This window comes from Sorex fumeus, unplaced genomic scaffold, assembly GCF_029834395.1.
Source record: "Sorex fumeus unplaced genomic scaffold, SorFum_2.1 ptg000015l, whole genome shotgun sequence".
Taxonomy (NCBI): Eukaryota; Metazoa; Chordata; class Mammalia; order Eulipotyphla; family Soricidae; genus Sorex; species Sorex fumeus.
In genome coordinates this window covers 2,069,419-2,096,180 of record NW_026606072.1, presented here as the reverse complement: position 1 = coordinate 2,096,180, position 26,762 = coordinate 2,069,419, and the positions used below count along the sequence as shown (strand labels likewise).

General features: G+C 42.0%; 1 protein-coding gene across 2 annotated transcripts; it reads left to right on the top strand.

Annotated features, from left to right (window-relative positions):
- Positions 1-223: 223 nt before the first annotated feature.
- Positions 224-21,188, top strand: C1QTNF3 (C1q and TNF related 3). 2 transcript variants are annotated; one of them, XM_056112208.1, is made up of 6 exons: positions 224-381; positions 9,139-9,250; positions 11,945-12,099; positions 15,076-15,205; positions 18,087-18,186; positions 20,924-21,188. In XM_056112208.1, exons 1-6 carry the CDS (start codon positions 298-300, stop codon positions 21,081-21,083), a joined length of 741 nt encoding a protein of 246 aa, XP_055968183.1. In that variant the 5' UTR covers positions 224-297; the 3' UTR covers positions 21,084-21,188. The 2 variants fall into 2 exon arrangements, with proteins under 2 accessions (XP_055968183.1, XP_055968182.1); XM_056112207.1 differs by having other exon boundaries at positions 224-600.
- Positions 21,189-26,762: the final 5,574 nt, after the last annotated feature.

Here is a 26,762-nt window from a genome sequence, read left to right as displayed (position 1 = left end):
AGCCCCCAAGCGTGCCAAGGTGTGACATTTATGAACCCCACCAACTGGAAGAGGCGCACCCGGGCTGGGATTTGCCCGCGGTGTGGGAAAGGGATGAATGGGGGCGGATCTTCCCGGGAGGAGGACCTCGTTCCCTCTGGCGTGCCGCAGCCTTATTTATTACACACCCCCTAAGTATAAAACCGCCTGGCCGCTGGCAGCTCGCACCTCCCGCCCTGGCACTTGCCCGAGGAGACCACGGCGCCTGCGGCCCCGGCCCGCTTCAGCTGGACCCTTGGGGTGGCTCTGTGGAGAATCATGCTGGGGACGCAGCTCGGCTGTTGGCACCTGCTGGCTTTGCTTTTCCTCCCATTTTGCCTGTGTCAAGATGAATACATGGAGGTGAGCGGAAGAGCTAATAACGTGGTGGCCAGGATAGTGCAAAGTCACCACCAGACTGGCCGTAGCGGCACCAGGAGGGAGAAAGTGAGAGAGCGGAGCCCTCCTAAAAGTGGGACTGTGGATAATAACACTTCTACAGACCTAAAATCCCTGAGACCAGATGAGCTACCGCACCCCGAGGTAGATGACCTAGCCCAGATCACCCCATTCTGGGGCCAGGTACTCCGCCTTCTCTTCTAAGGATTACTGTAAAGCTTCATGAGTTGTGTTTTACCTTTCTTGTTTGCTTTTTTCCCTTCTTTTCTTTCTTTCTTTCTTTCTTTCTTTCTTTCTTTCTTTCCTTCCTTCCTTCCTTCCTTCCTTCCTTCCTTTTCTCTTTCCACCTTTCCCTCCCTCCTTCCCTCCCTCTTTCTCTCCTCTTTCTTTCTTTCTTTCTTTCTTTCTTTCTTTCTTTCTTTCCTCCCTTCCTTCCTTTTCTCTTTCCACCTTTCCCTCCCTCCTTCCCTCCCTCTTTCTCTCCTCTTTCTTTCTTTCTTTCTTTCTTTCTTTCTTTCTTTCTTTCTTTCTTTCTTTCTTTCCTTACCCTCCCTCCGTCCCTCCCTCCCTCCCTCCTTCCCTTCTTCCTTCCTTGCTTCCTTCCTTCCTTTCCTCCTTCCCTCCTTTCCCTCCCTCCTTCCCTCCCTCTTTCTCTTCTTTTTCTTTCTCTCCTCTTTCTTTCTTTCTTCCTTCCTTCCTTCCTTCCTTCCTTCCTTCCTTCCTTCCTTTCTTTCTTTCTTTCTTTCTTTCTTTCTTTCTTTCTTTTCCAGCTAAGGGTCTTAGAATCGATGCTTTTGAGAAGTGTGTTGAATTGTTTGTGGGTTCTCTTTCTGGGTTGCTCTGATGCACCAGGGGTGCCAGGCCTGTGCTAGAAAGTTAGCAGGGAGGGCATGGATGTATTGGGATAAAGCAGACTGTCGTGTCACCCCATGGGAGGGGGACTGGGGCAGTCTACAAGGGCTATTTTGAAACTTGGCTTCCTCCTGCTCGGCCCATGCTGACCTCTGTGGAAAGATGAAACCATTCTAGATAATCATCTGCAAGTTGTCTGTAAAAGCACTTGGACTTTGTGAATTCCTCTCAGAGGAAAAGCCGCCCTCTGAACTTTTCACTTTGATTTGTGAGTTTCCTCTGACCTCTCATGCCAGTCTTGTGGATCTATTTTATATAGCATGTTAGGTTGTGAAGCCTGTCTTATAACAAGAATCAGAATGAAAACTACTCCCTGCACCCCCTGCCCCCCCATCCCAAATCATATTTAAAATGCAAACCTCCTTGTGTGATTCCAGAACTGACAGTCATGGGAAAGACATGGTTTATATGTTAGGATATAAGCACAGTGAATAAGGGCACACCTTAAACTCAGATGGAAGCCTGGCAGTGGGTTAAGTTTTCAGGGGGGTGAAATGGAAATTGATGAAACTTAGTTTAATTGAAAAATAACTTTTAGGAGCAGGAAGGCAGATTTGTACTTATTTTCCAAATACTGAGCATGCTGAAATGAGTTGTGAAGCTGCTTTTAATTCTAAGATCATTATCTTGTTTTGTTTTGCTTTGGGATCACGCTTGATGGTACTCAGGGCCGGCAGGGGGCGCAATTCCCAACTTGGTACTGGGGATGGAATCTGGACCTCTTGCTTGCAAAGCATGAGCTTTTTTCAGCCCACTGAGCTATTCCTACCGCACATTTGTTCATAGAGTCCGAACAAATGGGTCTTACAGTATGAACTGACTGCATCTATGTACTAAATTGATCCTGCAAAAGTCAAATAGCTGAAATAGAAATTGCCCATTTTCAGATTGAGACTTGCTCTATCTACCTTTGACCACAGAATCAGCAGTGTCCTTGGACTTTACATGTTACTTCTAACTCAGTCACACAATGCTTTTGCCCAATTTTCCTGTATTAGGAAAACTTGCTCCTTTAAGGAGCTGTAGAAGTGATAACTTCTAAAGACCCCCTTCTATTTTCTCACGGTCATGGTCCTCCCATTGTTCATCGATTTGCTTGAGCGGGCACCAGTAACATCTCCACTGTGAGACTTGTTGTTACTGTGTTTGGCATATCGAATACGTCACGGGGAGCTTGCCAGGCTTTGCCGTGCAGGCGAGATACTCTCAGTAGCTTGCCAGGGTCTCCGAGAGGGCGGAGGAATCAAACCCGGCTCTGCTGGGCTGGCTGCGTGCAAGGCAAACGCCCTACCACTGTGCTATCACTCTAGCTCTTCTATTATCTAAAAGGAATTTTTGGAGTTTTTTCCTTTCATCTGATAATCATTAAGCTGCTGGATGATGGCTGCTAATCTGTGCCTTCCTTTGCAGTGAAAATGTTTTCACTTCTGTCCAAGCTTTGAGCTGAGCTTCCCATTTCATTCTAAGGGGTCTTTGTTAAATTCTTCTGGGCTTTGGCTGCAGGAACCCCCTGAGACAGGAACAGATGGCAAGTGTAACCTGTCACTGATTATTTCATGGCAGCAAATACCCATCAGGTCTTTGAAATCCAATTGCATTTCTTTTTACATGTCACCTTCTCTAGGCATCTAGCATGATCAAAACAGATGACCGAATCAGATGACCAGAAAGAAAGGGAAAAAAGGAAGACCAAAAAAAAACTCCTTTCAAACAAAGGAGTTTTCAAGCAAATTCCCAACAGCAGTTTTAAAACTAAATGAGGATATTTAATAATAATATTCAGCAGATTTTCAGTACAACTTTTACACCCCCAGAAGACTTGTATGGAAAACCTCCAGAACATCAGTTGAATTCAGGATGGCCTACTTCTCCACTTACTCCATCTCTCTTTTTCAAATTTTTCCTTTTCCTCACTTGATCACTTCCCTTGCTTTCACTGTGCTATGCTTTAGGATTAGGATAAATAGGCACATACTTTATCCTCTGAACAGCTTTGTAGCAGAATAAATGAGTGAATGGAGAAGTGTTTGACCACCATATGATAAGCCACATCATTGCACAGGAGACCACCGACTGGGTGGAGGTGGGGGGAGTGAGTGGTGGTAACCATCATATTAGACCTTGGAAAGATGAGATAAAAATTACTTCTTCCTCTGCCATGGAAGGAGTAGAATTTTAAAATCAAAAGAGACTTGAGGGAAGCCCTGGAAGTCCCTGAGCATAAAGTGATCAGACTGTAGCTGGCCACTGACCAGTGAGGAAGCCTAGACCTTACTTTGCCAGAACACAATTGGTTTGTTTGTTTGCTTGTACCTGTTACTAGCACAGCCTCAAGGTCATTGGATGTGTATTCTTGAAGGCTGAGTCTGGCACAAGGCTGACACTGGAGTCTGTGGGCTTCAGGCCGAGCTAGCTGACCCTTGTTCTCCATTACTGGCTCTTTCTTCTCTGCAGGGCATCACCATTCTTTTCTCCCAACCCCACCATCTCCTCCTGGGTCCATTTCTTCTACCCTGTCTCCTTTTTCCTTAAGTTAAAGCCTGCACTCTGCATGGTCTTTTCTAGAGTCCCTTGCCAGTAATAGGTGAGCTCAATTCTGAGGAGCTGCCTCTCAGCTTCCTACTATGAAGTGGACTGAACGTTCTCATCCTGGGCTGCCCATCTGCACTCTATAGGGTACAAATTTGACACCATAGGTTGATGAACTTCAGAGTGAGGTTGATAAGCTCTAGAAGGTGCTACAGAGTAACTGCCAAGTCCATAACCACTCCTTAGGTAGGAAAACACCAATGAGCATGACGTGTCCAACACATGCTTCGTGAGGCATAGTCCATCGACTGAACTTCACATAGATGAGACCAGAGGATGGAACATTCTCAGGAGGAGTTTTAGGAGGGGGCTGCCTACTAGTGACTAAAAACTCTCCTGCACTGGAAGAAGTGCCATCCTCATGCTCTCTTAGTGCCAAAGACCTGCACCCTGGACCTAGTTAGCTCTGGAACCAAGCAACCCCATCTTCTGAAGCTGATTTCTTATGTCCAGGTACCAGTCTTTAAAAACAAAATGTTCTCAATCATTGTTTAATGAGGCTGTGGGAATTGTTTAGCATCTCCCATTGTATCTGAGAAGAGAACAAAGACTCACGACCATTCTGCCAATTCACTAATGTAAAAGGCCCTCCCGTTGATCATCGATTTGCTTGAGCGGGCCCAGTAACGTCTCCATTGGAGACTTTGTTGTTACTGTGTTTGGCATATCGAATACATCACGGGGAGCTTGCCAGGCTCTGCTGTGCGGGCGAGATACTCTCGGTAGCTTGCCGGGCTTTCCGAGAGGGGCGGAGGAATCGAACTCGGGTCGGCCATGTTGGCTGCGTGCAAGGCAAACGCCCTACCGCTGTGCTATCGCTCCAGCCCTAATGTAATAGACAAGAAAAATGATGTCTGTGGGAAGGGACTTCTGAGCTGGGATGGAGCTCTGATTCCAATACATTTGTCTTCCCCACATCTGCAGCATTCTGGTGTTTCAAATCTATTCTTGCTTCAGGATTTTCCATCCATCCTACTTCAGGATTTTCCATGTGTCTCTAAAATCCATTATTGGCAAAGCTCTAAGACATCTTGGGGTTTAAGAAGCTGCATTTTCCATCAGCAAAATCATACCAGGAAATTAAGGAATATTTCTCAGATTGCGTCTTAACATCAGAATGTGGAGTCGTGCAGTGGTACCTTCCATTTTTCAAGTGTCTCAGACCAATTGCTTTGGTTGATTTGATTATTTTTTGTCCCATGACCAGTTTGACAAAATCTTTTCATAGACTTCCAGCCCTTTTCTGCATTAGGTCCCAGGGCCTGAAGCCTGGGCTAGGAGTTAGCTCCCAATCCTAGCTCCTGCCCACTCAAGATTTGGACTCTGCACTATTGCAGGAGGTTCTTGGACAACAGTTTCTGTTCTGTATTTTCCCTAAATAGCAATGTAGAAACCTGCAGGAAAAGGAATGAGAGAGTGAGGGAAAAGTTCACACCCATTATTATGAAAAAAAGAAAAGTCTAATTCTAAAAGTTTTGAATTTCTAGTGATAGACAAAACTTGAATTCTTTTTTAAAAAGATAAAGTTAAATTCTTTATTTAACTTTATCTCATTGATTTTAATATTGGATAACATTTGAATATTGGATCACTGTCACTGTCACTGTCCTCCTGTTGTTCATCGATTTGCTTGAGCGGGCCCAGTAACATTGTGAGACTTGTTACTGTGTTTGGCATATCGAATACGTCACAGGTAGCTTGCCAGGCTTTGCTGTGTGAGCAAGATACTCTCTGTAGCTTGCCAGGCTCTCGAGAGGGGCGGAGAAATTGAACTTGGGTTGGCCATGTTGGCTGCATGCAAGGCAAACGCCCTACCCGCTGTGCTATTGCTCCAGCCAAAATATTGGATAACAATTTTAATATTGGATAACATTTGAATATTAGATAACATTTGAATATTGAATATTTAATATTGGATAACATTTGAATATTGAGGAAAAGTTGAATTCTGTCTCCCCTTCTAAATCCTCTTTCCCTCTCTCTCTCTACACCACACTTGCCTTTTCTGCTGTTTTCAAAAATTACTCCCACTGAAGGGGCCTGGAGAGATGGTCAGTAAGCTGAACCTATGTTTTGCTCTTAGGAGGCCACGCTTAGTCCTGGCATCTCATGGTCTCCCAGCATCTCCAAGAGCAACCTCTGAGCTCAGAGCTGGGAGTAAATCCTGAACGCCATCAAGTGTGATCCCCAAACAAAAATATCATTAATTTATTATAATTTGTCAGAGTTTCCACAAGTAGTTTTCTACTTGCCACTTTGTTATCATTATAACATAATAAGGCATATTGGGGTTGAAGAGATAGTATTGCAGATAGGGTGCTTGTCTTGCATGCAACCTACCCAGGTTCTATCCTCAGCATCCCATGTATCCTGTGTGGTGCTCCGAACAATTCCTGAGTGCAGAGCCAGGAGTTAGTCTGAGCATCACTGTGTATGGCCCAACAGGCAATAATAATAATAACAATAATAATAATAATCACTGTCACTGACCTCCCGTTGTTCATTGATTTGCTCAAGTGGGCACCAGTTACATCTCCATTGTGAGACTTCTTGTTATGGTTTTTGGCATATCGAATACATCACGGGTAGCTTGCCAGGCTTTGCTGTGTGGGTGGGATACTCTCAGTAGCTTGCCAGGTTCTCCAAGAGGGGCGGAGGAATCGAACCTGGGTTGGCTGCATGCAAGGCAAACGCCTTACCCGCTATGCTATTGCTCCAGCCCAATAATAATAATAATAAGGTAAAGGCCCTCCCGTTGATCGTCGATTTGCTCGAGCGGGCCCAGTAACGTCTCCATTGGGCTGGAATAATAATAATAATAATAAAAAATATTATTTAAAATGGAAAGGTAATTTAGGTTACACTAGTGTTTAAGTTTATAGTATTCACGTACAAAATTAGTGCTCACCATTGCCAGTCAAACCCATGACCCTCCCCACTGTCCTGAAGTTGCCTCTGGTCCAGTCTTCCTCATCCCCAACTTAATGATTGACAAATTAGGGTTTTGGTGCATACTAGAATTTGATTTAGGGTTTTACCACCACCACTGTGCTCCAGATCCTTCACCTCTAGGTCCCTGTGTTTTTTCTGATACACCTCATCATATTATCATTACCTCTTTCTCAACCTGGTACTCTCAGGTCTTTATTTCAGTGTTAAAGCCTTATTATTAATTAATATTTTTCATATCTTTAATTTATTTCTCTATATGCCACAGAGAAATGAGATTATTCAGTAGCTATCCTATCTCTGGCTTATTTTGCTTAGTTTGGTACCCTCCAATTCTGCCCAAATTTCTGTAAACGGTATGACTCCATTTAATGCTAGTGACTGTATAGGGTTTTTTTTTTTGGGGGGGGTCACACTTGGCGATGTGCAGGGGTAAAATTTGTGCAGCAGTGCTTGAGGGCATCAGGTTCATAGTCAGTAGTTCTTTGGATGCCATGTAGTGCCAGAGATTGAACTCGGGGCCTCACATATCCAAGGCCAGGGAGCTACATCTCCGGTCCAGCAAGGTTAACTCTAACTCCTCTTCCAACCAACTGGCACAAAGATCTAGCTCCTTGCCAGTGAGAATAAAGTTTAGAAATTTACTTCTGAATAAATAAATATTCAGATCAGTGTCATCTTTGAATATATTAAATATTCATAAAATTTTGATTCAAATAATGAGCCAACCTTAAATTTTGAAGTGGACTATCACACAGAACATCACGTTGAAAACTTACTAAGAGGGAGTTTAAATTGTTTTAAGATGTAAGTAGACTATTGACCGAACATGATTGCCACTCAATGCCTCTTTTGAAAACCACAAAACCCAAAAGGAGAGAGAGAACAAAAGGGAATGCCCTGCCACAGGGGTGGGGTGGGATGGGAGGGTGAGAGGGTGGGAGGGATTCCGGGAGCACTGGAGGTGGGGAATGGGCATTGGTGGAGGGATGGGTACTCAATCATTGTATAACTGAAACCCAAGCACAAAAATTTGTAAGTCTACAACTGTACCTCCTGGTGTTTCACTAGTAAAAATTAAAAAAATAAAATAAAGCAAATGAGATCAAACTAAAAAAAATAAAAATAAAAACACAGATGTATTTTTTTTTTCCCTTGACAATATGAGCTTTTGTCTCTGGTCGATTCAAAAGTTCCACTTCAAACTCGTATTGGCAATGGAGGAGAATAAAGTCATGTTAGAGAAAAGTAAATAATAATAATAATAATAATAAATTGTTTCAAGTTGTAGACAATGATAAAACTATGAGATAAATGAATATCATCTTAATTTTACAGGGTTACTTAGGTGTATTCTGAGTATTTGACAAGCTAGCATTGCAATCTAAGAAATCCTTTTTTTTTCTTTTCTATTTTGACCACTGGCATTGCTCAGGGGCCACTCCTGGCCGGGTGATCAGGAGTCACTTGGACAGAGCTTGGGGAAACATACAGTGGTGGGAATCTGGGATTGAAACCAGATCTCCTGCAGTCAAAGTATGTGCTCACTCACTGACCTAAATCTCTGGCATTAAATCTAGGATTTCTAAATACTCAACTCAATAGTGCAAATATAGAAATGCTTAATAACTATAATTGAAGCTGGAACTTCTTGCTATATGACTGAAAAATTTACAGTATTCACATACAGACAAAAAGACAAAATTTCTACTAAATAGTTCAACCGAAAAACAGCTGTCCTGAACTACTTTTGACACTTTCCAAAAAAATAGGCAGAAATAAATACAGAATTGGGCCACATAATGTAAAAGTGATTTCTATATATACTTTAATTTCTGATTTTTAATGCTTCTGGCACCTTTTCCCCCCTGTCAATTTAAGCTGAATAGACACCAAACTAAGCAAACAGTAAAAAATTTGAAACCATTGAAATTGGTTAGGAAAACCCTCATGTCTGTTTCAAAGGAAATGTCATCCTTTTCTGTTGAAATAACAGCAGAAAGTGCATTCCAGAACTATCTCCCCAATCTCCCACCCCTGCTCACCCTTCTTTCCAAATCGTGTGTCGTCTAGTCACTCTTGCTTCTTCTTCCTTTAGCTCATCAGTTCATCTCTGATTTCTATGCCATTGACACCCCCCCATCTTTTAAAATGTTGTTCTGAGTTGTGCAGTATTAAATAATACCTTAGGCTCAGGACCAGAGGAAGCTCACAAATCCATTTCACTTGCAGGTACCTTTCTCTGAAGTTTCTCTTTATATTTTCCTACAGTCTCCACAAACTGGGGGGATGCCCCCAGACTGCAGCAAGTGTTGCCATGGAGACTATAGCTTCCGAGGATACCAAGGGCCCCCTGGACCTCCTGGACCCCCTGGCATTCCAGGTAAGGATGAGAGAGAAGGGCTGTTGCCAACATCACTGAAGACAGTGCCAGTATAGGAATCAAGCTATACCTAAATAACTGGGGCTCTCTGGTATACAACTTCAAGGAAATACATGGAAAATTCAAGAAAACTGGGTAGGTGACTGGGTTTACCAAGTTAGGGAGAACAGTCTAAGCTCTGAGAGTATTAGTAATCTAGACTGCTTACAGAATTCTGCTGGTGGCAGAGTTAGTGCCAAGGGCAGTCAGGACATGCTTCTATTTCAGCATTTCTGCTAAGCCTGATCTTTATAACACATTATTCCCAGTTTCCAGGGAGCTCCTAAAGGGATGACGGGTTGGAGTATCACACTTACCAGTCTAGATGAACGCTGTCTCCAGGGCGCCACTCTTTACTCTTGCTTCTCCCTGATTCTAGGTCAGGCTAAGCTGTTCTTCCCCTCACCTCAGTGCCCCTTGGTGCCCAGTCGCTTTTGTTGACTTTATTAATGCTCTTGAACTCATGGGAATATTTTTGGACCACAGCACCAAGTGCTGGCAAGGGGAGTACTGTTGGCTTCCACTGCCCCTGCAGATCACCACTATTCCGCCATCTGTACTGTGAGTATGCCCCAGATACGGACTTCTGGGAACCTGATGGTACCCAGTATCAGCCAAGGAAAGGACAGCTCACGTTTCTCCTCTCTTAGGGCTTCTAAATTTATCTAGGGTATGCGACTCTTTCCTTTCCAGATTAATCCTAATTAATCCCAATTAATTCAGACCTTTATTCAGAGTCCTGTAAAGGTTGTTGTTTCTGACTTACATCCACTGATGTGAGCATGTGTCAAAAGAGGTAAAATTTATTTGACTCTTTTGATTGGCTTCTCACATAAACACTAATCAAAAATGAGAAAACACATTATTAGATTTAAAACTCTGCTTACTCACTTGGAAAATATCCTCGACGATAAGGGTAGTGGACAACAGGTATTGATTAGGGATAGGGCTGGTTCTACAGACAGGCTGGCTCTACAATCCTTGGAAGCCTAAACTTTGATGAGACAGGGTAGGCTGTGATGTTAAGTGTTTCCCATTAGAAACAAGTTAGCTGTTAGCACTAAACCTGTAAACACAGTCAAAGTTTATTCACCGAGAAGGACAGTAGATATGTTCTGATATCTGACCAAAGCTAGGATACAAAATGCATCAAAGGCTTTTAAATCTCACAAATACAGAACTAAGAGAAGAGGTTTAAAAATTGTTTTAGTGGCAGAGAGGAGCTGAATTATTATCTAAGTGTGCTTTCAAAATTGTTATATTTTTACCAGTGATTTTACTTTTTTCTCAGTTAAAAAAATGATGCATGGGAGATGCATGTTGAAAGTAGACTATGGACCGAACATGATTGCCACTCAATGCCTCTTTTGCAGACCACAACACCCAAAAAGAGAGAGAGAACAAAAGGGAATGCCCTGCCACAGAGGCAGGGTGGGATGGGGGTGGGATGGGGGTGGGGTGGGGGTGGGAGGGATACTGGGATCCATGGTGGTGGAAAATGGACACTGGTGGAGGGATGGGTACTTGATCAATCGAAACCCAAGCACAAAAATTTGTAAATCTACAACTGTACCTCATGGTGTTTCACTAATAAAAATTAATTTAAAAAATGATGCATGTATTTTGTAAAAACTTTCAAGATGGAAAAGTATTAATTTATAGAATGATATAAAAATCAGTCTTATCAGTCCCAAAAAATCATAATTATTTTTAATGTAATTTGCTCTAAATTTTGGATATTTACGTATTATTGTATCTCCCAATAAAATGCTTCCCTATTGATTCACCACCTTTTTAAATATAAAAATATGAGGGCCAGAGCAATAAAACGATGGGTAGGGTCCTTGCCTTGAATGTGGCAGATCTGAGTTTAATTTCTGGCATCCCACCTCTAAGCCCACCCAGAGTGATTTTCCAGCACAGAGCCAGGAGTAGGTCCTGAACACCACTGCGTGTGGCAGAAAAACAAAAATTAGGTTTTTTCATCAGCATTTCTTTTTGTGTGATTAATACATCACTTATGAGGATAGGTAGGCCCTTTTAAAAATTTATCACTTTCTGTATTGGTAGATATTTACATGGTTTCTGATTTTTTGCTATTTTAAATTATACATTGATAGTCATCAAATCTTGCTTTGTCAGAAAACTAGGCTTTGGAACCTTAATATCATCTAAGGCAGAGGTGAGAAATGAGAAGATGAGAAGGGGAGAGAGAGAAAAAAAAAGAGTATAAGACTATCAAATAGTTTTTTGTTTTTTTTTTACTTTTTCTTTTTGGGTCACACCTGGCAATGTTCAGGGGTTACTCCTGACTCTGCACTCAGGAATTACTCCTGGCAGTGCTCAGGGGACCATATGGGATGCTGGGAATCAAATCTGGGTTGGCCTCATGCAAGGCAGACACCCTACCCGCTGTGCTATCCCTCTGGCCCCTTGAACAGTTTTCAATGTCCCTTTTGAGAAGGATCCATTTAAAGTGCCCCATCTTGAGAATTTAGATTTGTTTCAGATGGTTCTAGGGCATTCGGAGTTGTTTCAAATGGTCTTTTACAATTGAGTTAAGATATATTTTGAAGAAAGGGACCATATTTGTATTTTTTAAAAATAAGTATGAGTGATAAGGACCTCTCATTTGATGATCTCTGCTTGTTTAAGGAAATCATGGAAACAACGGAAATAATGGAGCCACTGGCCATGAAGGGGCCAAAGGTGAGAAAGGAGACAAAGGTGACCTGGGCCCACGAGGGGAACGGGGGCAGCACGGCCCCAAAGGAGAGAAGGGCTACCCAGGGGTTCCGCCGGAACTGCAGGTAACTCACCCTCTACCTCTCCAAGTGCCTTCAAATGGGTCTGACCAGCAGAGCAGGAGTCAAGAGGCCTGATAACCACTTCAGACTCTCACTGCTGTAGGCTGAAATGAATTTACGCACTTCCCCAAGGACTGTGCTGTTTAGAGTGCTTTGAAACCATTCTTAGGGAGAAGAGAAATGTATGAAGGGTGGAATTCAATAACCCTCGTAGGACCAAATACAAGGTAACCCCAAATATAATCTAATCCCTCATTCCCAAAGAGAAGATGTGCAAAATGGAAACGGTCTTGGCAACCTGAAGGCATTAACTTTTGGATGTAGCACTGTCCTCCCGTTGTTCATCAATTTGCTCGAGCGGGCCCAGTAACGTCTCCATTGTGAGACTCGTTGTCATTGTGTTTGGCATATCAAATACTTTACAGGTAGCTTGCCAGGCTTTGCTGTGCGGGTGAGATACTTTCGGTAAGCTTGCCGGGCTGTCTGAGAGGAGCGGAGGAATCACGGAGGAATCGAAACCAGCTCGACTGAGCCAGCCGCGTGCAAGGCAAACGCCCTACCACTGTGCTATCGCTCCAGCCCAACTTTTGGATATAGGAACAGAATATCTAAGGACCTTAAAATATTTTACCCATTTTTGTTATTACTTGTTAAAATGTGTAAACAAAAAAATGCTGGACCAGAGCCATAGTACAGCGGGTAGGGTGTTTGCCTTGCACGCGGCTTACCAGGGTTTGAGCCCTAGCATCTCATATGGTCGCCCGAGCACCGCCAGGAGTGATTAATCCCTAAGTGCAGAGCCAGTAGTGACCTGAGTACTTTCAGGTGTGACCCCCCCCAAAAAAAAAACTGTTTTCTAAAAAGAGACGTAGTGGATATGTTTTTTAAACAATATATTCTTGATCAATAGAAATATTGTTTTTACTCATCCACTCAAATATAGTTAGAGAAGACCATATTCATTTTAGCTTCAAGTTTTTTAATCTTTTTTTAAACCTTCTTTTTCTTCTTTTTTGGGTCACACCCAGCGATGCTCGGGGGTTACTCCTGGCTCTGCACTCAGGAATTACTCCTGGCAGTGCTCGGGGGACAATATGGGATACTGGGAATTGAACCTGGGTCGGCGGTGTGCAAGGCAAATGCCCTACCCACTGTGCTATCGTTCCAGCCCCTCAAGTTTTTAAATCTTGAGGCTACAAGTGAGATATTTTAGTACAATCTTAAGTGCCACTTATATAGTCTTTCTCTTTTTAAATCAATTTCAAAATTCATGCTCTCAGTAACTGTAAAATTTATGTAAATTATAAAAATTTATGTAGATTATAAAAATTATCTAAATTATGAAAATGTAAGTTTAAATGATAATAAAATAGTAATCAAAATGAAATAGAGAGCATACTATAATATAAGAACATAAAATCTAGAATATAAATCAACTGGAGCAAATGTTCAAGTAGGAATAAATTCTGTAATTTTGCTGGGCCTTAAGTTTTTAAAATGTAAACTCTTAGTTTCTGGATATTACTCTCAGACGTTTTGTAACTATTCATTAAATCCTATTAAGTAATTTTAGCAATCCAGGATTCATGTGCCAGTATAAAATGTTATGAAAGAGAAAAACATGCTGTTGGCCAGGTAAAACACATCTTGACAGTTTAACATCTTTGACACCTGCAATGCTAACTCCAAAGGTAATGGCGAACACATGCCAAGGCAGGGTAGTCATAGGATGGCTGGCTTACTGGAAAATACCCTAAACTTGCAACATTCACTATTTCATCTTAAAATCACAATGCAATCCCCAGGGAGAATTTTTTCACATGTTTAAAGGATTGGTCTTAAGATCATGAAGGAGGGTGACTTGCTTCTCTTGCTGCCAATGCTAACACAATGGAAGCTTCATTATGCTATGGAAGTAACATAGCAGTGATTGCAGTGATTGATTAAATCATTGTCCAAAGATGCTTGTACTCAGCACCCAGACCACAGAAGTCAGAGGAGGGTCACTGAAAGTTCCTGCCCACTAAAGGTTCCTGAGTCCTTGGAAAACCAGTTTCCAAATTTAAGGACTTGCCAAAATTCACCTCTCTTACTTAACAACCCCCACCTTGCTGGTTCTAAGTACTGAGGAAATGTGAGGAGCTTTGAACCAGAACCTGAAACAACATCACAGGTGTCTTGGGGCAGCAGTGTGGTGGAGGCGAAAAAGCACAGTTTTAACAAAATTCGAAGCTTATTTGGCTGTAAGATTTCTCACTTCTTTTAATATGTCAGTGTGCATTAAACAGCTATTCATGGAAGCTTTCGGTCAATTTTTTCCAGTTTTACTTGGCTATAGAAATTTAATATTTCAAAGAAGCATTTTCTCTATTATTTAATTTATTAAAATTGTAATTGAGGTAATATAACTACAATAGTATTTTCATTTATGCTTATGGTAAACACGGCTACAGTCCCTCTCTATCAAAATTCCAAAGACCCTCCACCACTGTCTTGGTGTCTCTTCTTCCTCTCTATCCCCTCCCAAATAACTCCCCAAATCATTTTAAATTCTAATGTTTCCTGAAACACAGGTTTATCACCATTGCTGTTTATTATAATTTTAATGACTGTATCGCATTAAATTGTTAGAAATCACAATGAATGGCCATAGATTAATATTTGAGTTCTAATCTTGTTATTATAAATAATTTGACAGACTTATATAAGGTAAAAGGTAAAGGCCCTCCCGTTGATCGTGGATTTGCTCGAGCGGGCCCAGTAACGTCTCCTTTGGAGACTTTGTTGTTACTGTGTCTGGCATATCGAATACTCTCGGTAGCTTGCCGGGCTCTCCGAGAGGGGCGGAGGAATCGAACTCGGGTCGGCCATGTTGGCCGCTTGTAAGGCGAACGCCCTACCACTGTGCTATCGAGACAGACTTATATAAAAACCTTATTTCCTAAAGATAAATTGCTTATTAGTTACCTCTTTTCTTAGATTGCATTCATGGCTTCTCTGGCAACGCATTTCAGCAATCAGAACAGTGGGATTATCTTCAGCAGTGTTGAGACCAACATCGGGAATTTCTTTGATGTCATGACTGGTAGATTTGGGGCCCCAGTATCAGGTGAGTTGTAAAGATAAAGAAGTCACTGGAACAGTCAATGTAGCAGGCAGCAAAGAAGGGAGGGAGGGAGGGACTGAGGAAGGAAGGGAGGAAGAAGATAAAAAAAAGGAGATAATAAAGACAGGAAGGGATTTAAGAACTCTTGCATTCTGGTTAAAACGATCAACTTCTTTATAGATTACAGTTAGATTTCAAAGACAATGAATTAGAATCTGAAAAGCATAAGGGTGTGTGTGTGTGTGTGTGTGTGTGTGTGTGTGTGTGTAGTGAAACCATTTAGTTAGAAAATATGAGGGGCTTGTGGTGAGTGATGGTTCAAAGGGCTTTACATGCAGGGACCCAGGAGAAAATCTGGGAGAAAAACTTGCCAAGTAGAAGAAAGGAATCACGCACATAGAGATGGGATGCAGGTGACCCTGGACTGGACTATAACGACACAAATGTTTTTTAAGATGATTTCCATGACGACTAAAATTATTAACTCTAAAAAGAAGTAAAAATAAAAACAAGGAAAAAATTCTTGTAGTTATCAACTCTGATTCTAATTGAATGAAATACGTCTCCAAAGGGCATAGTTACCTCTACAAACTTTATGTCATAATCCTTAATTTAAAAGACCTTAAATTATAGCCCTTACAATTTGTATCTTATAATTGCCTTCTTTTTACTACCAAGCCAAGGAGTGTCTGAGTCTATTTTTTTATTTAAAAACTGTGTAGGTAGTATATTTATGTAGGTTAAAGTCAGTCAGTGTATATATACAAATATGCTTTCCTTTCCTCCTTTTTGACACAAACCTAACTTATCCAATATCCTAACTCTGCCTTTCTTGTTTGTGTGTAAACTAACAGTGTAGCCAGAGAGACACTGGCCTTGTGTGCAAATGACTGGGTTGGCTCCCCAGTACCCCATAGAGGGCTGAGCACCGAGTGCAGAGCTATCCCTGAGTGCAGAGCCTGGCAGAAGTCCTGAGCACTGCTGTGGATTGCAAGACTCTCTATGTTATAAACTCTGTAGTAACCTTGGCTTGAGTTTTGTTTTCATTGCTCCATCTTCTGGCACGTGGCTTGGAAAACACTAAAATATGTTTGAGTATTTTCTCTTATAAATGAACTCTACTTATTTGCTTGCCTTTCCAAAGCATTGTTTCTTTTGTTTCAAAATACAACACTTTCTAGTTAAGTAGTGATCACTTAGGGTCATATTTTCTTAGTACGCATCATGTCCTTTTACTATGTGGAGTAAGACTTCTTTTGCCCAGAAAAGTTTATATATATATATATATGTGTGTGTGTGTGTGTGTGTGTGTGTGTGTGTGTGTGTGTGGTTTTTTTCCCCTTGTTGCTGTACTAAGGTGGGCTGGAGACAATTTTTTTTTAAATTTTATTGAATCACCATGAGTAAGTTACAAGTTTTCATGTTTGGGTTACAATCACACAATGATCAAACACCCATCCCTCCACCAGTGCACATTCCCCACCACCAATCTCCCCATATACTCCCCTTCACCACCCTCCCCCTGCCTCCATGGCAGACAATATTCTCCATACTTTCTACTTTGGGGCATTATGGTTTACAATACAGTCACTGAGAGGTCATCATGTTTGGTCCATCATCTACTTTTGACACACATCTCCCATCCTGCCTGATTCCTCCAGCCATCTTTTTCTTAGTGACCCCTTCTCTATTCCAGCTGCCTTCTCCCCTTTGCTCATGAGGCAGGCTTCCAGCTATGGAGCAATCCTCCTGGCCTTGTGTTGAGAAATCAGAAGGTGTATGTTCTAGAGTAGTATTCCTCAACACTTTCCTCAGTGATTTTTTTTTGTGGGGGGAGGGTGTCACTTCTGTTTTTCACTTTTTTTCACTTATCATTTCTTCCTGCAGCCTCCTTGTTTCTTGGTGTGGCCCCATGTATGCAATTTTCACCTGTGGACCACTTGTATATCCTGAGGGGCTGTACAGCCCCTGTTGAAAAGTATTACTCTAGATATCGGCTCTGTCTGGGGCCTGGAGCATTCTCTGGGAGCACAAAAATTTTGTAAATCTACTACTGTGCCTCATGGTGTTTCACTAACAAAAATTTTAAAAAAATGTAAATGATGGAGAATGGGCACTGGTGGAGGGATCGGTACTGGATCATTGTATAACTGAAACCCAAGCACAAAAATTTGTAAGTCTACAACTGTACCTCATGGTGTTTCACTAATAAAAATTAAAAAGAAAAGAAAAGTATTACTCTAGAGAATTTCATTAAGAATTAGGTGACTCTGATTTATTTATTTTTACCAAATGATCAAACTCAAGATCATTTGGAGTTGGGGAGGTTTTTTTTTTGTCATCTCTCTAATTTTGGATTTTTCTGACCACTTAGTGGAGATATTTGCTAAAATTAAAAGCAGTCTGAAGGTGAGTGCCCATAAGGGTAAAGTAAAGTAAAGTAAAGGCCCTCCCGTTGATCATCGATTTGCTCGAGCGGGCCCAGTAACGTCTCCATTGGAGACTTTGTTGTTACTGTGTCTGGCATATCGAATACTCTCGGTAGCTTGCCGGGCTCTCCGAGAGGGGCGGAGGAATCGAACTCGGGTCGGCCATGTTGGCTGCGTGCAAGGCAGCCGCCCTACCCGCTGTGCTATAAGGGTACTGTTATGTAAATGAAGGACAAGAGGAGGGGCAGGGAGAGGGTCCAGTAGTAAATACTTTTCTTGAAACTACTGGGGTTTGATGCCTGGGGCCTTTATGTTGAACCTCTGACCTGATTGGTTAGGAACCCTGGGAAAGTGCTCCCAGGCCTCCTGAGCACTGATCAGGAAGCCCCACTCCAGAATGAAATCTCCAGTTCTCAACATATGTGCAAATGTGTATAAATGTTTGCCTCCTTCAGGTGTATATTTCTTCACCTTCAGCATGATGAAGCATGAGGATGTTGAGGAAGTATATGTGTACCTCATGCACAATGGCAATACTGTCTTCAGCATGTACAGGTGAGTGACCTTCTTTCTTATCAAAGGGTGGCCAGGGCCAGGAACTGGTATCGAAATCAACAGAATCAGCCATGGACTGCATTCTCACTGAGCGAGCTCCTACAGCAGCTGTGGGTGGCCAGAATATAGTAGCTATCAGGGAATAAGAGAATCAGATAAACCTGAGCATTAGCAGATTGATGAACCTTAAGCTACACATTCAGTTACTTGTCATTTATGTACGTTTCTTAACTGTCCTTCCCCTGCCTTTTCTTCTGTCAATTCCGTAGTGATTAGTCAATCCTATTGATGACCTTCTTCACTGTACCTGTAGGTTACAGGTTACAGGTTAATCCAAAGTGGATCTCCCCCAGACTGGTTGTGCTGCTTTCAGTTATCCTAGAAACCTGATCCTAGACCTTGGGGAGTGCGGAGGGGGCAGGGTGTGGACAGGGCAGGAAAATTTCTAAAAAGAATTATCTCATATGCTCTGATATAAGCTTGGAAGAGAAAGTGAGACTAATTAATAAATAAATAAACCAACACCTTCCCCCTAATTAAAAGGGAAGTAAATAATCTTCAGGGGTTAAGAGGTTGATGTTTTTTTCCTTGTTATGTTTGGTGGCATGAGAATTATTAAGCTAGATCTCCAAGAGAAGAATGAACTTGTAAGGCAAAAAAAATCAAAACAAAACAAAACAAAAAACAAAACTGGCTGATAGAGCTATTGAAATAAAGAGATCCAGAACATAGTGGCTGGACACATCTGAACTGTTTCCTGGTCAGTTCCTAGATTACTGTCACTGTCACTGTCATCCCACTGTTCATTGATTTACTCGAGCGGTGCCAGTAACATCTCCATTCGTCCAAGCCCTGAGATTTTAGCAGCTTCTCCTTACTTGTCTTTCCCAACACTGCCATATTGGAGGCTCTTCCGGGGTCAGGGGAATGATACACATTATTGTTATTGTTTTTGGCATATCGAATACGCCACAGGTAGCTTGCCAGGTTCTGGCATGCAGGCGGGATACTCTCGATAGCTTGCCGGGCTCCCAGATATATATGTATCAGAAAGAACAGGAACTTGAAGAGTCCAACAGGTTTATGTAGCTGATGATTTAGTTCTTGGCCGAATGTCATTTGACTTTGTTCCTTTGAGCATGCCGAATGTATACAAAACAACATGCAGTAAGAACTCATTATAGACTTCTTCAGTTAATGATGGCCTGCTAGTGCCAGATATATATATATATATATATATATATATACATATATATATATATATATCCCTCTACAATTTGTTGCCTACTGTCTGAACCCCATCAGATATGGTGTGGTAGTTACGGAAAATGGGTAGGGAGTGTCTTATGATATGTCCAGGAATATGTTCACTCATACGTGAGGCTCGGCCTGAGCATGTGGAAAGTGGCCTGGAGCATGGCGGCAGTTGGGTAGTGGAGGTCGCCTGCCAGGGCTGGTCCCTTGGGGCAGGGAGGGCTCTCACCTGCCCCCCCTCTGGGGCATCCCAAGTGTAAATAGCCTGGGGTGGAGTCTGGTGGCATGGTTAAGGGGGCCTCCTTTTATGCTCCCTTCAGGGAGAAGCAGCCATGAGTTCTGGAGGGTGGCTGATGAGGAGATTATCTGGTGCCGGCAGGAGATGGCTTATGAATGTGATCCCTGGGTCGCCCGGAGACTGGGGGGAGCAGGCAGAGGATCTCTGCTCTGGGTTCCATTAAGCCCAGAGTCTAAGGTCACAGAGTTCCGCATTACCTGGGTTCCGTGGGGCTTCACTCCTGTGTGAGGCTTGGCCTGAGCATCCGGGAAGTGACCTGGAACATGGCGGAGGTTGAGTAGTGGAGGTCAGCTGCCAGGGCTGGGTCCCTTGGGGCGGGGTGGGCTCTCACCCACCCCCCTCTGAGGCGCCCCCAGTGAAAACAGCCTGGCACATTTTCCCTAGATAGTGGAGAACAAAGGTCAGCAGAAAGTGATGGGTATTATGTGCAAGTTAGAAGGGGTTACTCTTTCTGGTTTTTGAGGATACAGGTTGATGAAGGCAGCATAACCATCAATAAAAATGATTTCTGAGCTCATCTTTTCAATAGGTATGTTTCTAAAAGTCCTATTCTGGTTTCTTCCTTTCTTACTGTACAGGTAGGCTTGGGTCTTACTGTATTGGGTCTTTCAAGGTTGATCACTTTTCCTAAAATGTCTTTTCACAGCAGAACAGGCATTTCCTCTCCAGCTTTCAAAACCACAATCCTTTCTTCTTCACTACTCTCTGCTTCTCCTCCTGTCAAGGCAACATATTTTAATTGGCCATGGCAGTACTCTCTTTCAATTCCCAATTCTGAATTAGAGAAGAAAAAACTGCTCTACCACTGACTCAATGTAGTAGCTTGAGCACAGTAGAAATTCCATTTCTTCTCATAGAACTTTGCAGAACTCGGGTTGATGTCAGAGAGTGAGAATTCTCTTGTATGTGTCTTTTCAGACTTTGTTTCACATAGTTCCCATTCTGGTCACTGCTACTGTCACTCCAGACAGTCTTAATAAGAAAGGAGCATTAAGGATCGAACAAGTTATACTCTCAACCCTAGAAGTGGGCATGCCTTTTGTCCTGATAAGCCTTTTTGAGAGCTTTCATGAGTCTATGCTTAAATGCATGAAATTTTGGGAGAAGGGGAGGAGAAATTTGGTAAGTAATTGACTGTCCACAGGAACACTAAGTAATCGATACTTTTGTTTTTTCATTTTACAGCTATGAAACAAAGGGGAAATCAGACACATCCAGCAACCACGCAGTCCTGAAGCTGGCCAAAGGGGATGAAGTTTGGCTAAGAATGGGCAATGGCGCTCTTCATGGGGACCACCAGCGTTTCTCCACCTTTGCTGGTTTCCTGCTCTTTGAAACCAAATGAACTGAGAAATAAACCAACTCCACTTTGAGAAGACTTATAGCTGTATTGGTGTTGCTATGATCTAAGAGAAATTGGAGTCGAGGGTTCTGCATACTGAATTAAATATATTTTATTTTAATGTTATTTTTGCATTGCTAACCATGCTACCATGACGGCTCAGGGGCTCCAAAGAATAAATTACCAAACAGTTTTTGGGAAGATTTTGAGAAATATGTTTAGCACCTTTATCATTCTTCCCTGGGTACTTAAAAGAGAATTTACTTTTCAGTGCAGATTGGAAATAATAGTTCCCATCAGAGAAATCATTTGCAAAAGCACTTTGGCTGTTCTATCTCTAACTTAATAGCAGCCATCAGGTGTCCCTGGGGTTTGAACTCCATTGTTATCTTTAACATTTCAGAGAATAGGATGCAGTGATTATGATGAGGCCATGGAAAAATAGGAGCCCTTACCAGTAGCTAGGTAGCAAAAGCATTTGTAAAGCCTAGACTAGGAAAGATAATTTGATTCAGTGGATCAATATTCATGCATAAAAGATAGGCATTTTCTTCAGTTCCCACAAATGAATGACTCTTACTCCTCTACTTTTAAGTAAGAATACTTCTGAAATTAAATCCTTACTCTAATAACTTTTAATTTTTGAAATAGAATTTTCTCGAAGTCCAGACATGAATTGATGAGATCTGACATCATTGGATTGACTCATTTCCATTGTGTTGCTGAGATTGCAGGCAATCTTTGTTGATTTGAGCCTACGGAATAATCAGCTGAGGTGAGCTCAGGTTCATATGGTATAGATGTAATCACCTAATGACACCTAACTTTCAACTTAGAAATTACCCTAATAAATTTTACATGTACTAACATGTCATACAAGAAAATCTCTTCATTTCTGACGTAAAAAGACTTTTTTTGGTTACTATGGGGTGATCAATATTTACAAAACAGCTAAACCACTTGACTTTGGCTTATTCCTTCCCCCACATTATTTTGAAATGGTTAAATTACCACCAAATGATATGTACAAAATTGGGCTAAGTTCTGAAAATAGTACCCGTGGACAGTGTCTCACGTTGGCATATTTTAATTCAAGAAAGAATTACGATATGTATTTACCCGATTCGTATCATATTTAAGATGTACTTAGGAGATGCCTATCTGGAAATTATTCTGTAATTAATTCCTCAGAGCTATTGAGCCCTTAATTTATTTTCAATTGCAATTTGAACAGGAAACAGAGGACTCTTAACTATGGAGTGATAGTTTTACTTACCTCGTACAGCTAGAAGCAGAGACAATTCTTCAGGGCTGCCCTGTTTGCTGCCTTTATTATGTTCCATACTTAGTTCCCCCTTTTACCCTTTTCTTCTGATCAGAAATATTTTAAAGCTCTTCTCAGATCAAATACTATGCTATTTTAAAGTGAATAGATGTTAGCCACAATGTGCTTGACTGTTACTGCTTCTATAATTTTGTATTTGTGACTCTTTTTCCTCCCCATTTGTGGGCTAAGGGATTGAGGTTTACTATCACAACATGGGATAAATGTTTTATAGATATGTATTGCTGATAGATCAATGATGCATGTTGCCCAAGAAGGATTTTATAACAAGAATACACTACTAAGCAAAGTGCCTTAGAGAAGAATATAGGCATGACTTTAGAGAAAACTGAGTCAAAGATGTAGTCAATATGATATGGAAATAAACAGAATTTTGTTAAATATCCGTTTTGCTTGATTTTGTTTGGGAGCAATACTGGGTGGTGCTCAAGAATTACCTTCTGGCATGGTGCCTGTGATAGTTCCCAGTGAAGCTGGAGGACCATGCAATTGTTGGGATCTAACCTAGGGCTCTTGCATTCATATCGTGAGCATCAGTACTTTGAGTCAGCTTCCTGGACCCCTTACATGTGCAATTTAACAATGTTCTTTATGAAGCTGAATTGTCATGCAATTAGGATTTACACAAGTTTGTTAAATTAAAAAAATCCTCATTCTGATTATGTGAATAGATCCACATGTAGCAGAAAGCAAGGTTCCTCATCTACAGAAAACTTTGCAGTCGATTTGAAGTTTTTAGTTCAACCTTCAGTCCCTGAGACACTGATGCTCTGAGGTTCACCTAATAAAAATGACTGTCCCTTAAAGGAAGGGAACATCGTCACACACCAGAAGTTCTTCAATAGTAATTTTTTCACCTTTTTGAAGAGACACACAGTTCTGGTTTCCCAGGCAGGTGGCACGCACCACATGTTTGCAGTTAATTGCCCAGGAGGAACTGTAATGGGGAAACGGAGAGGGAGAAGCCAAGATAATTATCAGTAATTCACAGTTTTACAAACAGCCCAAGTTATAACCAGAAGGTTGATTTTACAAGTTCTCCTAAAACTGACAGCTAAAAAGGAGTCACAAGAAAGTAAAGTGTATCATCTAGGGCCATGAGATATTACAGACGTTAAGGCACACATACCTGGCATGTACCCTATCTGGTTTCATACCCATCATCACATGCCTCTTCGTGAGTGTTCAACCTAACTGAGAAAAATAAGTAAAAAAAAAAGGCATGTGCGTAGGAAAGAAAACAGGATGTTGAGTCTTTAAATAGGCACAGAAGGCAAGTGACAAGGGAGTCACTGGGGTGATAAATAACCCTCAGCTCAGAGAAAAGATGTGGAAAACAGCTGGATATAGAGATGACATCTTGATTTTTGGTACTTGGCGTTGTTTTTCAAATATTTTTCCTTAACTGTGGGAGCGGACCACTCTCCGCACACATGAAGGTACTGGCAGAGGGACAAAGCCACACGGGTTCCAGGGCCAAGATCTCCAAGCCTACTCAAATTGGAGTCGAGCATCCTCCACCCAGATCCTCCAAATTCCAGTAGGCGGGGGTCATACCCACCACCTGGCCCCCTGGCGCCGTGTAATCTCATCAACGGCCAAGACTCAGAGACTATAAAATCCAGCTCCTGGAACCGCGCGGCCGCATTTGCGGCCACGCGACATCTTATCAGGACATCTTTTTATGATATCTTATTATCTCATTCCTACTCTGGACAAACTTGCAGGCTATCGAATATAGCCTGCCCACAGGGCAGAGTCTGGGAAACTCCCCGTGGTGTACCAAATATGCCAAATAACAGTAACAATGATGGGTCTCATTCTCCTAAAGAGCCTTCAATATAATCTCAGGGCTAGGATGAAAGAGACGTTACTGGGGCCTGCTCGAGGCAATCGACGAATAACAGGATGATGAATGATGAATGAATGAATGAACTGTGGGAGCCAGAGAGACAGTACGAGGATTAAGTTTCATGTCTCGCAGCTCAGATAGAGAAGGGAGCACCAAATAAAGGGTATTGGGAAGATCCTCCCAGGATGGGAGATGCATGCTGAAAGTAGACTATAGACTGAACATGATTGCCACTCAATGCCTCTTTTGCAAACCACAGCACCCAAAAGGAGAGAGAGAACAAAAGGGAATGTCCTGCCACGGAGGCAGGGTGGGATGGGGGGGGGATGAGGGGTGGGAGGGATACTGGGATCAGTGGTGGTGGAAAATGGGCTCTGGTGAAGGGATGGGTACTCAAACATTGTATAATTGAAACCCAAGCACAAAAATTTGGAAGTCTACAACTGTACCTCATAGTGTTTCACTAATAAAAAAAAAAGAATTCATGCCTTACATGTGGCCAACTCACATATGATTCCAGTACCATATGGTTCTGCAAGCATTGTTGGATGAAGCCCTGGAGACCCGACCCCTTCCCTTCAAATATTGATGGCAAACAATTTATAAAAGACATAAAATACCCTACATATATTAAATAAAATTAGTCCAGCAGACAATAAATAATATCAGCATTTTGTGCATTTATTCCCATTTTCTCTATGTTTGTAGTGTCCATTTCCTAAAAGCATAGTCATGAAAACAACCATTTAATTAACCATTATGTGCTTTGTAAACTTGCTTTGGTTTGCAATAACATATTAAAAACACTACCAAGTGCTACTGAGGTTTCCTTGAAAACAAAGTTTAACAATTCCATTAATAGCACGGTAGCACTGTCCTCCCATTGTTCATCGATTTGCTTGAGTAGGCACCAGTAATGTTTCCATTGTGAGACTTCTTGTTACTGTTTTTGGCATATCGAATATGTCATGGGTAGCTTGCCAGGTTTTGCCATGTGGGCTGGATACTCTGGATAGTTTGCCAGGCTCTCCGACAGGGACGGAGGAATCGAACCCAGGTCGGCTGTGTGCAAGGCAAACGCCCTATCTGCTGTGCTCTCGCTCCAGCCCAATTCCATTAATAATTAACTTTTTCTATTGGGGGGGTATTTCTGCTATTTCTAGCAAATGTTAATTTTAATTCACAAATTAATATTAACTCACAAATATTTTCATTGTACTTTTATAGTGAAGAGTCTATCCAAAGATATGTGAATATATATCTATCACACAATCCAGCAATTCCTCTCCTATGCATCTATTCAAAAAACACAAAAACATTTATTACAAGAGAGGAGCAAGAGTATAACAAGTAGGCATTTGCCTTCCATGAGTCCGCCACAAGTTTGATCCCTGGCACCCATATGTTCTCCTGAGCCCACCAGGAGTAATTCCTCAGTGCAGAGCCAGGAGTAAGCCCTAAGCACTTTCTGTTGTGACCCAAAACCCAACAAGAAGAACAACAACAAAAAAACACCTCATTTTACAAGAAATATGTAGACCTATATTGCAGTGCTGTATATAACCGCCAAGATATGGAAATAGCTCAAGTGTCCATCAATTGACAACTGGACAAACAAAATATAGTATGTGTATATTTATATTTACTAATGCATATATACTATGGGCTGGAGCGATAGCACAGCAGGTAGGGCGTTTGCCTAGCACTCGGTCGGCCTGGCCGAGCTGGGTCCGATTCCTCTGCCCATCTTGGAGAGCCCAGCAAGCTACCGAGAATATCTCGTCCGCACGGCAAAGCCTGGCAAGCTAACCGTGAGGTATTCAATATGCCAAACACAGTAACAACAAGTCTCAAAATGGAGCCGTTACCGGGCCCGCTTGAACAAATTGATGAACAACGGGAGGACAGTGCTACAGTGCAGTGCTAATGCATATATATATATATATATTCACAAATTAATATTAACTCACAAAGATATGTGTATTGTGATATATGTGTATATATATATTCACAATACACACACAAGTAAGTAAGTAAGTAAAGGCCCTCCCGTTGATCTTCGATTTGCTCGAGCGGGCCCAGTAACGTCTCCATTGGAGACTTTGTTGTTACTGTGTTTGGCATATCGAATACGTCACGGGGAGCTTGCCAGGCTCTGCGGTGCGGGCGAGATACTCTCGTTAGCTTGCAGGGCTCTCCGAGAGGGGCGGAGGAATCGAACTCGGGTCGGCCATGTTGGCTGCGTGCAAGGCAAATGCCCTACTGCTGTGCTATCGCTCCAGCCCAAATACAAATACATATACTCAGTGGGAAACTACTCACTATATTACTAAATACTACTTACCTCTAAGAAAACATTAAGCCTTGCCTTACATCTTGCCCTTTGTGTTTACATTAGATTGAGGTAACCCTCGGCTGGAGCGATAGCACAGCGGGTTAGGGCGGTTGCCTTGCACGCAGCCAACATGACTGACCCGAGTTCGAT